We start from the raw sequence: 17,723 nt of genomic DNA on the forward strand, positions 1-17,723 counted from the left end.
TCTGTCAGTGTAAAAAACTACTAAGCCGTACTAAGTCCTCTGCCATCGATGAATTCTTGATGACCCATGAGGCTGGCTGCCAAGTCGAGGTCTCTGAAGGACCTGGGAGATGGTGTTCACTTCATTCAAGCTGTTCAGCTGGCACAGCTTACCATTAGCATTTCAATAGAGAGGGTTCATACACTGAACAGAGGAGGACTGACTGAGGAGCTCGGGCTCTGGTTTGTAGACGACCACCTTGTGGTTGGCTGGACCGGAGCTCTACCTCCTCCTGCTTGTCAGTTTTATATCATTTATGCACCTTGTGAAGTGTTGGTCTCAGGCCCAGCCATTACAGTAACAGCTGTTTTGACAGTTACACTCACGGTTCAGAGGTTAGGTTAAAATATAGCTTCAGTACAAATGCATACTTCCCCAGCACTAGGACAAGGGTGAATTGAACCTTCACCCCCCTGCAACATACAAAACTGGATGCTTTGAGAGTCCTGCGAACATAAATAAACTAGCTTGCTGGCTTTGTGCAATTACACAAAAGGGAAAGAGAGACAGAGAGGAGAGAGAGACACAGAGAGATAGAGAGAGAGGTAGTGGTGATACATACAATATATGCGGCAAAGCTTGGGAACTAAACTGAAACCCTTAAATGTCACAAATATAAGTCATGAGACGAGCATGCTGGACCACCAGGATGCACGCCATGGTGCATTTGTCTTTGGAATGGCCCATTTTCATTAAATTGATCTGCCATTTATCTGGTGCTGCTCCTTTTTGCTGATCCACCCTGTGCTGTGCTTTGAGTGGAGGGACAGCAGGTTGCCTGCTTTGTTGGCTGCCTTCCCTGGCTCCCAACACTGCAATGTCTACCTGATTCATTGTACTACGAGTGCAGCACAATTTTGCCCTGCTCTCTGTTGTTTTCTGCCATTCTCAATACTTGATAATGGGAAAGTATTACTGTTTTTTTCCCCTTAGTGTTTCACAGATTAAATCCAAACTCTTCTGATCAGTGTTTCAATTTAGCTTAGTCTTGACTTAATTTGATAGTTTATCTTCAATGTTCACATGTGAATAATTTTTTTGTTACAGCTATTTTGTTGAGATGCCCTTTAGATAGAGCTAATGGCCAGTGTGATAGTCATTCCCTAGATGTAACCATCGTTGTACTCATGCACATTCACGCCAGTCATTACTCACTGGCACACACACACATACACACACACACACACACACACACACACACACACACACACACACACACATGCAATGTGCTATTGGAGAGAAAGAACAGTTTTGATGTGATGAAAGTTACAGCAGGCTAAGAGTGTTTGTTTTATTTGTTTTTCCTCCAGGCTACAGGCAACTACTCTGATCAGGGAGTTTAATGCAGGAACCCGTTCATGAAAATGTTTGACATTAAAGTGGCAAGAGTCAAGACCATTACTGTATACAGCCTGTGATTACTGTGTGCATTGAAATCACTTAGTTGACAATGGAAACACGTCTGGACACCAACACTAGTTAACTAACTAACTAACAAAGGAAATGTGGTTAGTAATTCATTGCAACTGTGCTGGGGAACAGGAAACTGTCATGTCAAAGTGAGGAGAGAGAGATGAATGGATGTGAGGCATCACCTGTTATGGGAGGTGAGGGAACAGTTGCATTGACTCATCAGCTGAGTGTCCTCCAGATGTCATCAACTAGTTGTACATTAGTGTCCACCCAGGCCAGTCATTGCACACACACACACTCTCACACACACACACACACACACACAACTAAAACCAATAACACTTGTGCTGCTATTGGAGAGGAAGTATAGTTTTTACACCTCTGGGTTCAAGTTTCCGCTGCTCGGCCTGGCGAGAGAGAGGCGAGTCTCTGCAGGTTCCTTTCTGCCAGACCAAAAGCAACACATTTAACCAACTCAGCAGACGTAATAAAAACCTGAGAGTGATTTGATTAACTTCTCATATATGTCTAACAGCGCTGTGGAGTGTACATGCCACTTGACGGAGCTCTGCAGGATATTGGGAGCTTTATTAATTTCACAAGACCGACTGCAGAGTCACACGTGAAAAGGGAAGTTCAAGTGCAGTGACACTTGATCACACACCTAACCATGTTAAAACGTGTTGAAAAAATGCAATTAAATGTTCCCTGAAATCACATGATATAATTTTTTCAGTTTATCAGTATGATCATTGATGTCAGCTTACAGTTTGTAGCCTATAGCTGAAGTCTGATCTAGACAAATGGCCAGTATCTTTTGTGTTCTCAAACGTCTCATGGCATATATGAAAATTAAATTTGGTTGTCATGTCTTGTGTCTTAATGAAGATCATTATTAATGACCCTCAAGGCGTTGGCGGTTTGGTTTAACAATGATGAGAATCATGTGAGACTAGGTGTGCCTCTGTTTGTTTTGCCCCGGGCTACAGACAGCTGCTCTGCTGAGGGAGATTATGCAGGAAACCGTCATGGAAGTGTTTGATTTTAAAGTCAACAAGACCATCTCTGAGTACAGCATGTGATCGCTTTGTGCTCTCAAATACCTATTCAGGGCTTTAGTGTAGTGATGTCAACATCGGTGAAGTTTACTTGAACTAATATAACTTGTATATTGTATGTGTCGTTCAGTTGATAGTGGAAATGCATTTCAACATCAACGCTTATTATTAGCCATCATAGTGTGATTTGGTTAGTTAGCTATTGTTACCATGCTGGGGAAGCTGGCGGTCTAGATACTGATGTTAGGTGAGAGGAGACATTATGGAGGTGAGGAAGCGGTTGCACTGACTCATCAGCTGAGGCTCCTCTAGCTGCCAACTTGTGTGGCTCATTTGTTGAATGAGACAATATTTGCAAAGGAAGAAGTATCTACTAGCTAGCAAGCCAGAATGATCTTGGGAGGTGCTGTAGCTTGCTTATTGTGTTGCCCAATACATTTGTTTTTGGCTTTGTTCAGAGTTGGTGGTTGTGTTTGAAGCAGCAGCAGTCCAGCAAACAGGCAGCTCAAGTTAGCTCTATATTACTGACTTGATGAAGAGGGAATTTGTAACATTGGAAAGCTTCCATGCTATAAAAACAGTGTTGTTAAACGTTGAAGATAGAGCTGCAACGATTAATCGATTAGTTGTCAACTATTAAATTAATTGCCAACTATTTTGATAATCGATTAATCGGTTTGAGTAATTTTTTAAGAAAAAAAAGTCAAAATTCTTTGATTCCAGCTTCTTAAATGTGAATATTTTCTGGTTTCTTTACCCCTCTATGACAGTAAACTGAATATCTTTGGGTTGTGGACAAAGCAAGACATTTGAGGACGTCATCTTGGGCTTTGGGAAACACTGATCGACATTTTTCACCATTTTCTGACATTTTATAGACCAAACAACTAATCGATTAATCGAGAAAATAATTGACAGATTAATGGACAATGAAAATAATTGTTAGTTGCAGCCCTAGTTGAAGAACTTGACACTTTATTGAAGCGTTAATTTGAAAGAAAGCAGGAGTTTGACAAAATGTGGATCTCTTATTGCAGTGACAGCTTGATCAGAGAGAAGGGCGTGTTTCTGTACCACAACAGACGCTCCACCACCCACCACTTACCCCATCATACTGTATCTCTTACAGATCTCACATACTGAATATTGAAGCACAAGCAGCCAAGAAATGACAGAGTTGAGCTGTAACCCGCGCTTTAGAAAACTCCATATCCATGTCACACTGAACTATCATCATGCCCTCTGTCACCATAAATGGCAATCATTAAAAATAGTGTTGCTTCAGTGTTCCCTAACCTTTGGTACCTCTGGTCTCTTTAGACCCAGTATGATGTGAATGCAGCTGCTGCTTGATAAATCGAGAGTTTGTTCTATCCATTTTACAACGACTCAAGAGATAATCAGCCTTTTGTGAAATGAGAGATCTGCCAGGCATAGATTATCATTTAACACAATCACAGAATAGTTCTGTGGTTCGTGTGCTGGCATTGATGAAGTAGACAAGGGTCCATTTAAATGGAAAAACTATTTCATTTTCTGCCATTTTCTGTTATTTAATGCTAATCATTGAATGATCTCACTACTTATTGCATTCAGTTTTTTATGCTGAAACAAATTCAATTGACACTGAAGAGTGCAGTTTGAGACACCATGATTGTATTTCAGAACAAGTAAAACACTGCATCAAAGCTAAGACCTGGTGTTTGCAGAGGGACTAAATCCCATTACAGGTGTGTCGACATACTTAAATTTCATGTAATACATGATTTGACTTATCTGAAATATCAAACAAGCTTGTTAAAGTTTATGTGGTGCACAAACACCAAAATATGAAAACAATGTTTGCTTATCTGACCTCCATAAAATTCAATTTTTAGTTCTTAATCAAAATGAAGTCAAATCTTATTATAATAATCAATAGTGTCCTCTTTTGGAAGTGTGCAAGTTGCTGGACTTAGATATAGATATGATTTGAGAAGTGCCTAGCGGTTTTGTAGTGGTTCAGTGGGCAAATTCTCTCTGCTGGGGAACTGTTCATGTACTGTGCTTGGATGACTTTGACTCTAAATCAGCTGCTCTGCTCTTTCTTTCTCCTTTGTCTTTTATCTGTCATCACTGTACTATCTGAAAACCAGACCACAAGCTCTGCTGTTTAAAACACTTCAGTGAACTGCATGTCTAAGAATTTGAAGTTAATTCTTCATATTCTCTGTGCTGACATGAATGACGACTCACACTAATAATGTGAAAATCTCAATTAGTTCAATTCCCTGGTGGTATATGTGCACCCTGAGCTGGAGAGTTTGTGGGTTAAATTCCCACCATTGTCACCAGACATTGTGTACATTCAGAAGGAAAAGTGTGAGAAAAACTGTGACAGGTGTTTTAATTCACTCAATTTGCTGGATTTCCAAAATGCCATGTTTAAAAACCTTTTGTCAAGTGCCTCAGGATTCAGCAACACTTTTTGTATCTCAAAACACTCCTCAAGGGTTTTTTGAGGACACTCAATAGCAATGTTAGAGGCTTGACTCACTTGAGTTATTGGCAGTTCAGTTGCCACCATTATTTCAAAACATTATTAAAACACTTCCCCAAATATCTAAAAATAAAAAAAATCTAAAAAGGCAAGAAGAAACAGCCAAGCAAGATTTGCTGTTGGAGAATTGAGCAAGCGAGAGAGTGACTGGAAATGATGCCATTATTTGACTTTTGGCCTTATTACCCAACGGGTTTCCATGGGAGACGCAGCAGCGCTCCATGATACCAGCAATAAGGACTCTGAAACAACTTTCCTCAGAGAGTCAGTAACCATAGAAACAGAAGGCAGTTGTGCAAAAATAACTTCACAACTAGAGTTGGAAAAAGTTGCTATTTGAAGTCATTAGCAAAGTCCTTATAAGCTTGGAATTAGGGCTGGGCAATATATCGATATTATATCGATATCGTGATATGAGACTAGATATCATCTTAGATTTTGGATATCGTAATATCGTGATATGGCATAAGTGTTGTCTTTTCCTGGTTTTAAAGGCTGCATTACAGTAAAGTGATGTAATTTTCTGAACTTACCAGACTGTTCTAGCTGTTCTATTATTTACCTTTACCCACTTAATCATTATATCCACATTACTGATGATTATTTATAAAAAATCTCATTGTGTAAATATTTTGTGAAAGCACAAATAGTCACCCCTACAATATTGTCGCAATATCGATATCGAGGTATTTGGTCAAAAATATTGTGATAATTGATTTTGTCCATATCGCCCAGCCCTACTTGGAATCTACCTGATTAACTATTATATAGCAATGAAGCACTTTAGATCATTTAAGAGTGTTCCCATTTGTAGCACACAAATCTCTCTTACCCACCACTGATGGTAGAAAAGGAATCATGTGTGGCACAGTGTCATAAGTTATTAGGAGTACACAAACTGGCATTTTGTTATATCTATGTTACTGTGTTTACTGTAATTGCAGTGGTATTATACAGGGACAGTGTACAGTGTCTCTTTAATGGGTGCAAAAATAACTCAAGTGACTGAAAATTAACTAAAAAACTGAAAATATTACTGGCAACATCCTTCTTGGGTTATGATTCACCAAAGGTTCGCCTCCCACAGCCAGCTAAAGAGCTAAATGCTGTAGAATGAATAGAAGCATTTAACAAGCCACATGTCTGTCTGAGAGTATCTGTAAATACCTTTTGGGAGTATTCTAGTTTGATTTGGTCGAAAATATTGCACAGAGTGCTGATGAATGTAGAATCCAGAAGGAAATGGCAAAATAATTTTTTACTGCTTTGGTTGGATGCCACCGTACCCTGATTACCTTGTCAGCTTCATAGTTAAATTTACATCATGTCACAATGCATAAACCTGAACGTGCCTTCTCACTCCATTCTGCCACCTATCCACATCCTGCAGCCTCCACCTCTTCTCCAATAAGCTGCTCCCCAGGGACTGGTGCACGCCCGTGTTGCCATGGAGACACCTCTCAGCCTGTTCTCTGTGGTCCTGCAGAGCTGGAGCCTGGATACAGCCATGATGGACAGCTAGATTCTAAAAGGGCGCGTTTGCGGTTGTGGCTAGAGCCTGGGCTTTCCCTGAAGCATCAGACTCATATAACGCGCTCACACCATGATACAGGAACCAGAGAGGGACCAGAGAGAAAGTCAATGTTGGGAGAGATGATAAAGTCTGAGATGGTTTCCCTCTCCTCACTCCTCACTCCTCACTGTGAAGTGGAGCTGCTGTGAAGACTCTCTTAAGTAATGGCTAATTGATTGCTAATTTTGTTTATTGTGATCATCAGTTACCATCAAAGGCATGAGGTTCAAGGTTTATTACAGTTTGGGAAGCTCTCTTTACCATATTACATGAGCAATCTTGCTAATTATCATCAAGCCTTTTTTCCAGAGATTTCAGATAGTAAGCGATAGCAGCCCAGATGGCATTTGTTTTGAGTGAGAGGTGAGCGTGAGGTGGAAAGCCACAAGTTAATAGAGGTAATGCAGCTGATTTCACTGCATAAGGTAAGCTGATGAACCTTTTTACAGTCTGGATTGATTTTAGTTTGACAGAACATCCAGTGGAAACTCAGTAAACCAACAGATAATTACGAGGGAGGATTAAGAGGATGAAGAGACTGACAGATGACAGCCTGCTTTAGGATGCACCACCGGTTCATCTCTACTCAGCCATTGATTAGTCTCAGGTACTGCTGTCTTATCTTTTAGTACATGTTGTACTGAAAGATACTTGCTTGTACAAGCTGTGGAGTGCTGCAGCAGTCTGGGCTAATGAGAGAACAGGGAGGGATGGGAGAGCTGAAGGGACTGACAGCACATCAGGAGCAAGCCCTTATGATTCCAAAATTGCATTAATCATTAGGGGATTAAAAACGGAACAGAGTAGTGGGGGATTAGTTCAACGACTGTAACTTGTATTATGAGAATCGGTATGAGGGACAGAGATAGAGTGAATTAAGGTCTGGATAAGGGTTTGCATTTGTCTGTATGTCTGCTTTTCATGTGTATTTGGCTCTGCAGTGTAGAGTCCAGATACTGCAGAGCCGAGTTGGGGATTAGGTGAGTGAATTTGGCTTGGAGGCGCTTTTGTCTGGTGTGTGTGTGTGTGTGTGGGTGTGTGTGTGTGTGTGTGTGTGCGTGTGTGTGTCTTACCGTATGGTGGTGTGAATGCCCAGGGACATAATTTTCAAAAAGTTCAATGCCTTCTGAGGCTTTTTAGAATTCATATAATAATATATATCCACATTACACACAACAGAGGCATCTTGTGCTTTCCTCTACACCCACCAGAGCCTCGCTGCGCCAACATCCCTTCTTGTCAAAGTACATGCATTGAAATCTGTATCTCTAATCTGTATCACGCTCAAAGGTGTGCTATACATGACTTGATTGAACTCTCTCACAGGTCACATGATCTGCGGAGAGGATGCACCGGCCATCAGACCCCCGAGTCTGTGAAGAGATAATGTTTTAGCTTTATTACCCTGAAGTGAAATGAGCCATGTTTACTGGTCCTCCTGAGGCAGCCTACTGCCTTGTGCAGCGCAGCCTCCCCTTCTCTCTCCGTCCAGCTGCCCTCAGGATGCTCTACAGAAAATATCACTCATTCACTCCACCCCTTGATGCACATGGGCACATGTACAGTAACTTCAAATGGTATGGGGTACGGCAGCCCAAGTGCACAATGTGTTCAAATGTCCCACTTTTGTGTGAAGTCAAACTAGGCTGTCTAGTCTATCTCCTTGTCCACCAACAATGCCAAAAGAGAGTTGAGTTGGGGGTTGGGGTTGAAGTTGTATTTCAACTTATTTGCATCTCAATGTCATGTGATCTTCCAAAACAGCAGACTTGCATTAAAATGCTGCATCGATGCATCACTACTGGTGTCCTGGATTGACTTCAGGAGGAGGTGTAGCTTTAATCTTTACAATGAGCAATGTCTTGTTGTCAGCCCATAAATGCATCCATATCCCGCATAGGAATACATTAGAGGCAAGGATACTTCAAGTGGTGAAGCAATGGTAGAGTGCTTTTAATGTAAATTCATCTAACCTTTAATGGGTATGTTAACAATATTGTGCATTTTCCTGGTCCAATAGCTGTTTATAATTTTCCTTGTTGCCAGAAGGAAATTGCAGAGAAAGATAAAAACATGGCAGATATAGCCTAGTGAGTTATGACCTAAGTAAACAGTGTTGACTTTTTTCAACCTAATACTTGGTCCAAACTGACTGATTTAACTTTCTCTATCCCTGCTTATCACCATGATGTACTGTACCAGAGCTGCTGTTACAGGATTTTGTCTGTAAGGGTCAGAGTTCAGGGATCTCCTACATCCTAGTATTGTTTTTGGAGGTTTTCCTGTTCTGTGGGGTGACAAATGTTCACCGGGTTTTCAATTCCTGTCCTAAACTGTATAGGAGAAACGGTCCGGTGGAGCAGGTGTCCAGTGGAAGGGGGCGGGGTCCAGATAATGATGATGTATTATCTCAAGGTCAGGGTTGTAAAGTCTCTATCATGAATGTTCTGTCTGCTGTTTAATGGGCGAGGACCTCCATGACTTCCCATCAGGGCACTGGATTTGTTATACTGAAACTACACTGTAGTAATATACAGAGAAGCATTTGTGAGCTGCCACCATGTGTACGAATTCAACATGTACAGACGATTAAATGATGACTGTGCTGATGGCATACATGTAAACAGACCAGCCAGAGATCTAAAACTGCATGATGTGTGTTGTTGGTGGGATTGCTGGATATAATTTACAAGTAGTTTTTTTTATGTCAGCAAGAAGTCATCAGGTCTTACACATAAACTTGCACACAAATACATACACAGATGTATGAATGCATACATATATGCATAAACATGCACAAAAATGTTTTTCTGATATACTTGCAACTCGATAAATACAGAAATGACTTATGAATAATGCTAAAGCCCAGTTGTCTGCAAGTATAGAGCTCAAATGAATAAAGCTTGTGATTCCAGTAGATTTGAGAAGCATAATAATACTGCTCCATCATCAGTTTAGTGTTCCAGAAAGCCACTGATTAAAAAAAAGTTATTGAATTAACACATTTGGCATTGATTTTTGCTGTTGCAAAGCCACAGCTGCTGAACATTATTTAGGACAAATTGTACTGGCCTAAATTATAAAAGAATGTTCTTAGGTGATAACTGCTGTAAAATGATGACTGATGAAGTGAAATAGACTAATGTGTTTGCATAAGACAACAAGGTTACTGTCCATTGTACATAACTGAAAAATATCAAAACCTTGTGCACAGCCCCTGACTTGGTGCAGACTCTACTTATTCTTCACCATTGTACATAACTGGAGTAGTACAAGGAACAAGAACTCCTTATTGAGCTCAAGTCTACAAGCACGAATCTATTTCTGTCATTCTATCTCCACATATTCTGGTCCTCCAATGATAGGCTGTTTTAAAGCTTTAAAGGCTTTATTTAGCCTTCAAAAAAGGGATTTAAGTTCTCATTTGTATGGTTCCAGCAGAGCGTCTATGATGTGATGACGAGTAGATTTGGAGATTTACCATACTTGAACTACCCCAGTCTCATTCCCCCTGTCTCCGTCAACCTTTTTGTCTGTGGGTGCCCCTCCCCTCCCAAAAAAAAGCAGATGGCTCCATCTCTAAATAGAAACATGTAGAGGAGACACACAGCATGTCTGCCACAGATAATTGCTGCATGCTTAATCAAACAGCAACATTAAAGGTTTAACTTGCCCACTTCTAATTAGAGGAGTTGTATATTTTTGGTAGATTGCCCTTACAATCCTACCTGCACTGGGAGTACTTGCTTATGCATAAACTCATGAGAAACGTAATCACAAACACCGACTGAAATGCTAATTTTCATTTCAAACTGAACACCCACAGCTTCAATTGAGCTCTTGCTTTAATGCCTTGATTGCTTTGCTCTCAAACAACAGAGCGTGCTAATAGTTGCCATGAGTCCTTTTTCAATCCATAGACCATTGATGTTTATTCATTTTCTCAAACATGTTATATTTGATTTTATGAAAAACGTCCATTTAGAAAATATTGCTTTGAACATGCTCAATCGAGAGTAACACTTTGTTTGAAAACAAGAAAAACAGTACAACGAAGCTGAAACTGGGGCATTCAGCTTGGTTTCAGGAGTACTGATACAACACTTAAAACACCAGTCAAGATCTCTGAAAGATCACACATGTTTATTAAAACTGAATTTTGGTCTTTGCAATGCAGACTTAAGTTTTGAGGCAAATACCAAAATAATAGGCAATTTTTAGCAGAATATAACTATTAGCCTGAAAGAAAAATGGAGCAATTGGATCTTGGGATTTTCATATAATTCAAAACAGACAAGACACTGCTACTATGGAACTGCACATATCTCTGTTTACTTCCTGTCCATAGTCACTGTACCAACAAAATCAAATAAAATGTGTTCAGTGACCTGGAACATAGCAGTTCGTCCACCTCTGTGCTCTCATGTACCGTATAAACAGACTGTTAATCACTAATGCTTATGCTAAAAATAAAATGGGTTTAGTGCCATTGACAATAGTGTTCACACTGAAATTTATAGGTTCAATTAAAATGACTGTCAGGGCCACGGCCTATAACAGACATGTCAGTAGGGTGGGCGGGGTATGAGGGAGTGAGGGCAACTAGAGACAGATTTACAGTAGATTAAGGATATATATTATACTGACACTACAGAGAGAGTGTATATATATATATATATATATATATATATATACACATACATATACATATATATAGTTATATATATAGTTGTATAGTAGACTGACTGATGATGGAACGAATAGTGGTAATAGTAGTAGTATGTATAGTTGTGTATATATATATAGTTGTGTGTGTGTATATATATATATATATATATAGTTATATATATAGTTATATTCAGTGTTTACTACTCATTCAGTGTTTTGGTAGTCTTTATCTTGTCTGTGAACAGCAGCAGTATAAGTTTTTAACTTGATCAATTGGTAGCAAATCAGAGCTGAGACCAGAGTCGATACCACTTATGGATTTCAAAATGCTTTCCTTACGTAATAGTGTGTATAATAGTGTACTGATCTTATTTTGGTGGTGCTCAAAAAGACAAATAATCATCTGTATCTGCAGGCATACATTCACAGCATTCCCCCTCCTCATAGATTGAAAAGAACCACCGAGGGTTTCGGCACTTTAAATAAACCACAGCGAATGAGGGCTCTACTCAAGAAACTGGGAACACTTAGGGAATAATTCTCCAATTGCTCATGGTTTCTCAGAGGGGAGGACACACTTCTGGCGCGTGACCTATTTTTCCAAACTCATCTGTCAAATGCAGTGCTGCAGCTATTGGTTCAGTGCTCCTTTTTGTGGAAGAGTGTTTTAAGAAGTCCTCCCTGCCATTCATGCAAATCAGTGTCAGATTTTCCTGGGGCTTTTCTCTTGGCTCTCCTGTTTTGTCACTGGGTTTCTCTCTTTGGGAGAATAATAATATTGAACAAAAGAAACAAAAAAGAAAAGAAAACAGGGAACGTAGCTGTAGACATTCCTGAAAGTTAGGACTGATATGTTTTGAAATAGTAAAGTGGTATCTCTCCATGGCTGGTCCTAGTTATGGGACCTCTTGTTTTAGGGCTCTCACAAAAACAGAGCTTAAGCCCTGGGAGCTGGGAGGGAGAGGGAGGCCCCGGGATAAAGGGAAGGGCCGGGACAATGGTTAACCACAGATTGAAGCTTGCCGCTCGAGGCTGGGGCCAGGCGGCACGACATCACAGGGAGAGAAAGGCTCCCCTGCACAACATCACTGATTCGGTCGCTAAACACAAATGGCTAGCTTCTCCAGTAGTCAGAGCCTGTATATATCCATGGGAAGGGCTTGGCTGACCAAATTACACCCTCAGCAGCATGGAAACATGGCCTATGTCATTGCTGTGGTTGTGCCATGCAGTTAACAGTCCATCTGTCTGGCAGAGGGTTACCGCCATGGACCAGATATGTGTAAAATCCAAGTCAATTTTACATTTGATCTACTATTTTCATACAAGCATATTACAGCAAGCAGTGACTCATCATTATGATTTAAAGGCTGGTTATTTATGTTTTGGAGATACAGAAACTGGATTAGGAATCATCAATAAAATAGATTAGTGAATTATTCAGTATGTTACAGATTGGGTATTCCTGTTGGAATTTTAAAATCTAAGAATTCAACACTGTCTAAAGAAACCAAAGAAATGCCTGCCTCCATTTTGTCATCATAAAAACAATGCTTGAAGCATTCGGCAAGATCACATGAAAAACGGCTGAAGGCATGTGACTCTCTCAAAGCACATGGATGGAGTCAACGCTATTTAATGTTGAGCTGTGCTGCAGTCCTATATTTATGTTATTTAGGTCTACTGCCATTTTAGCCCATGAACAGCAGTGCAGGAAATAATATGTTGTCATGATGTGACAGTAAAATTGTCTTGCATATGACATGAAAAAGCTATTATTTTGGATTGTAATGAAGGATGTACATTAAATCTGGGGCTTCCCTTTCCTTTGACAAGTGACACCATAGTGTATTCTTCCCATTTACAGTAGCGCTTTTCATCAGGATATCACTTTTTGTTCTGCAAAATAGGCCATTCTTTGTTCTTGAGTAGAGGGAGCATTGCTGCTAATGACAACACTACAAAGTGGAATCAGGTTTCTCTCATGGGTTCCCACTGGCATAGTGGATCTGCAGGCAGCCTGCTAGTGTCACGTTCCCCTTAAGGAGAAACATTACTCCACTACTTGGTCCAAGTGGGGGAGAAAAGTACCTACTCATCAAAATCAGTTTGATTATATGTCCACGGTGTAGACACACACACACATACAGGTTATCTTATCGGCTCGGCAAGGAGCCCCACTGGTCATTCTCATACTCATCTAGATGCTTTATGTTGCTGCTGATCTGATGAAATGTTTCAATATTGCCAAAATAACATTATTCTACAATATCCTGATCATTAATTGTGAAAGCTAGAATTGTAATATAAGGTTACAGATGATTATTTGTGCAGATGGGTTACATTATTGTGTTTGGGAATATGTGACTATACCATTTTCAGCATTTAGTGTGCTATGGTGCTTTTGAGATGAGTATGCATATGAGTAAGTGTTAGGTTATACTGTAACAAACAAAATAAAAACTGGATAGAGTATTTCTTGTCTTAAAAAAGTTGGTCAAAAAGTTGGTGTATGCCTAAAACTTACAGGTGCTACATCAATAAATCATTACCACATTAATTTAGAGACATTAGTATAATTACGGTAAACAAACAAGACAATTGCTGAAAGGATTGGCAGCCTCTACACTGCATTTAACATTGTGTGTCACCAGGTCAGACTGATGATAGAACAAATTAAAGATCTATAAAAAAATCACTTTCAAGATGTTTATCCTTAGTCAAGCGAAAGAGAAAATCTTTGAAGAAGCAAAATCCTCTTTGCAACAGGAAGCAAGAATGGGAAATGAGGCCTTAACATTTAGAAACACTACTGGCTTTAGATAGAGCCTGCCATTTGTCTCCACCATGGTCTCATTTGTTTATGGTAATTATACCAAGGTATCACAATTAATTTTAAATTATATAATAATGTTTTGATCTTAAATGCCAATACAGAAACTTTTCCTCAAGACATGACATGAGTCTGGGGAAGATAAATAACTCAGCATGTCACGGTATTCCTTTAGGGCAAACTATAATGTGATACTTGTCATAATAATGTGATGCTTTAACATTATTATGACAAGTATGGTTGATTTAGGCCCAGGATATGTTCTGCGCTGTTGAGACAGCAGTATAAACAGTTGACTCATGCCAATTTTCTTTGTTGTTTTGATGGACAGAGATCCGGAACCAGCTGGTGGAGCAGTTCAAATGCTTGGAGCAACAGTCCGAGTCTCGTATCCAGCTGCTGCAGGACCTGCAGGAGTTCTTCCGCCGTAAGGCGGAGATTCAGCTGGAGTACTCCCGCAGCTTAGAGAAACTGGCCGAGAGATTCTCCTCCAAGATCCGCAGCTCCAGAGAACACCATCAGTTCAAGTGAGTTCCCCTCCCTGCAGAGTTTGTTAAACAGAACATATAGATCCACATACATTTGTAGTTGCAGCTGTATGTACACATGTGTATTCTTGAGCGCTTGTGTGTGTTATTGGTGTGTAAATACAGTCATTATCATGTTTGCCAGTCCGTAATGTTCCTCATGCCGTCTCACTGCATCTCCAATCTTCCCACAAATGACTCCAGCTGCATTTCTCATTCTCACTGTACCTACATTGTTGTTAGTTAGAGTTCAGTTCAAATGTATCCTCTGTCCCTTTGTGCCTTCATTATGATCTGAGGGAAAGGCCAGGTTACGGGACTCTGCATGCCAAATGACTGTATCCCCCTCTGATCAGAGGCTGATTCACTGTCATGGAAAGTTGCCAGTCACAGATTTATAACCTGCCTGCAAGACCCGGCCCTGCTGCTGATCACATTGCCTTGTTTGATTACAGTGCAGAACTATGCGGCAAAATACTCCATTATGTTTATGTACCACGGGAATTGCTATTATTACAGTCAAGATCTTTAGGACATCTTCAAAGGTCAGCTAGTCCTGGAATGAGGACGCACAGTTGATTAAGGAAGAAGCCATGTCATTGTTTATGTTATAAGAGCTAGCAATAATAAGCAAGGGTGGAAGTAAGAAATTATATTCACTTCTGTTATTGCAATTTAGTAGCTATCATGTGTACTTGTCCTTTTTGGAGTATCTTTTGAAGTCACTCATTTAACTTTTACTTTGTTTTGTTTTGAGTGAAGTTATTTTAAATCACATTCATTATAGAGTGCACATTTTGTAGACTCTCTGTAAGCATTGCATCAGAAACTGGCCAGTTGCGAATTGGCAACTGAATCTGCATCAAACCTGCACAAGCATGTGGAGGTAACATTAACTCAAGCAAATGTAAAATGAAATGCTCAAATTTATCCATGACAGTAGCTTAGTTAACATTATCCAAAAAGTCATCCATCCAGCTACAGTATTATTTGTTTGTGTTTGCCTGGTTGTTGCCTATAGTTCGCTGGCCTCGCTAGCTAGTTGGATAGTTAATAGCAAAAGAAACATAAATGTAGTGATGTTATTGAATAATAGGCATTTTCTTTTATTTTTAATCACAGATTGAAAATAACAATTGAAAATTAGAAAACAACGTACTATGCAATATCAACAGTGCATTCATAGAGAGTCAACAATAACCTCCCACAGAAATAATCTTACCAAATAAGGCTCAGTCCTTCCCGCAGCATCCCGAGTTCGAATCCGGCCCGTGGTCATTTGTTGCATGTCCTCCCCTCTCTCTCTCCCATACCTTCTTGTCTCTCTCTCACACTGTCTCTATTAATGAAGCATACAAATGCCTAAAATAAATCTTTAAAAAAAAGAAACCTTTTTGGGTGATTGAGAGAAAGACTGAGGGGGTTGATGATGGGTAAGTAAAAATGTATAAGGGAAATATAGTCAGGAAGTGAGGAAACAGTGAATAGATAAGGGAAAATCAATGAATGTCATCAGAATGAAATCATTTGCGGTCCCGAAAATACTAGTATGTTAAGTATGTTGGTGAAGAAAAGAGGACGGTCTGTACAAAAAACACTAACACATCCTTAAACTGCTGTGATGATTCACGCAGGGCATGAAATTAATCTCGACCGCTCCCAAAATCACTTGCCTTGGGTGAGCAGGCCAGTTTAGCTGTGCTTTAAGGCACTCTCACTCGCCCTGTTGGCGAGTGAGATTCTCATTCCCATGCATGAATCTATACCAATGTTTAGTTACAGTTTAAGTTGAGTTCTAAAACTCAAAACACAAATATTCAATATATATTCAAACCAGGTTATGTCTTATCAAAATTCTATTTTGTCTTCAAATGATACACACATGCCATCATATGACCAAATTTTTCTAAGAACCAATTGCACACTGGAACACAATGGAAAACACTACTATGAATACTTATCAGTAGGCCTATGCCTTTGTCATTTTCTTTGTTCCACTTAGTACTTACTTACTTATGTATAGCAGTCTGTTGTAAAAGATTATCATCAACCAAAGTGGCCCAGATCACATCTAGGATGTTTGCTCGCCTTGTTCTTCCTAATCCTCCTCTCAGCTTCACACCTTCCTCTTCCTCTATGCCTCCCTGCAATGTTGCCGTCAATTCATCATTCATCTTCAAAACAGAAGAGCTCACCTGATTTGTAATTGAAGTATTTAGCAACTAATGTTTATACGTGGGAGTAATCAGTAATAAGGCAATTGATCATTTCAATCACAGCATTTTGAATAGCGGGGCTTTCCACAAGAGATTTTAGTTATGAAGATTGTGCCAAATCCATAGAATTGTGTGTAGTGTTTTGCAAAAAGTCTGATTTAGAATTGCAGTCTGATTGAAAAGCAGAAAAGTTCTTCTACTTGAGCAAGATATTTTGGTGTTCTTGAGTCTTGACACCCCTGAGCATAATGTGATACAGAGATGTGTGTGTGTGTGTGTGTGTGTGTATTTACGTGTATATATACGTGAATATTTACATATATGTACTGTACTGTATGTAGGAGAGCTGTGTGTTGTCCAGAGTGTGGAGGTCTTGTGGAGTTGGATTGGGAGCTGACTGGGTAATTGAGACCAGCTGTTTTAGGGGAGGCAGGAACACCCTGGCCTCCAACACTTGGCTGACAGCAGACAGGACTCAGGCAGTGGCTTAACCCTTGGACTGTACAGTAGATCTTATCCACACAGAGATGGATAGATCTCAGAGAACTGGAACCAGGAATTGGCTATTCCCCTGACAAATGTCCTAATGTGTGTATATTATCGGCATTTATGCTGCCAAGATCCTGGTGCACTGCAAACAGCTAGAAGTCAAGAAGTGTCTCAGTGTGGGGTCTTGGTGATGGCAACACACACACACACACACACACACACACACACACACACACACACACACACACACACACACACACACACACACGCGTATATACTGTATATGTTGTGGTGATGTGTGAATTGACAACAATGAGGTGTGACACTTTGATTGCATGCACTTGTTTATGTGGCTATACTTGCTTCCT

At 40.0% G+C, this 17,723-nt stretch overlaps 1 protein-coding gene across 2 annotated transcripts in view; it reads left to right on the plus strand.

Moving 5' to 3' along the window:
* LOC139663432 (SLIT-ROBO Rho GTPase-activating protein 3) overlaps positions 1 to 17,723 on the plus strand; it is a 61,615-nt gene that overhangs the window by 3,248 nt on the left and 40,644 nt on the right. For both annotated transcript variants that reach the window (XM_071542099.1, XM_071542098.1), the window contains exon 2: positions 14,455 to 14,650. In XM_071542099.1, the coding sequence (XP_071398200.1) occupies positions 14,455 to 14,650 (196 nt within the window). The remainder of the gene's footprint in view (positions 1 to 14,454; positions 14,651 to 17,723) is intronic.

The sequence above is a fragment of the Centroberyx affinis genome, unplaced genomic scaffold (assembly GCF_046629955.1).
Source record: "Centroberyx affinis isolate AG114_WGS23_722 - 3 ecotype Tasmania unplaced genomic scaffold, CSIRO-AGI_Caff_v1 ptg004010l_1, whole genome shotgun sequence".
Lineage (NCBI taxonomy): Eukaryota > Metazoa > Chordata > Actinopteri > Beryciformes > Berycidae > Centroberyx > Centroberyx affinis.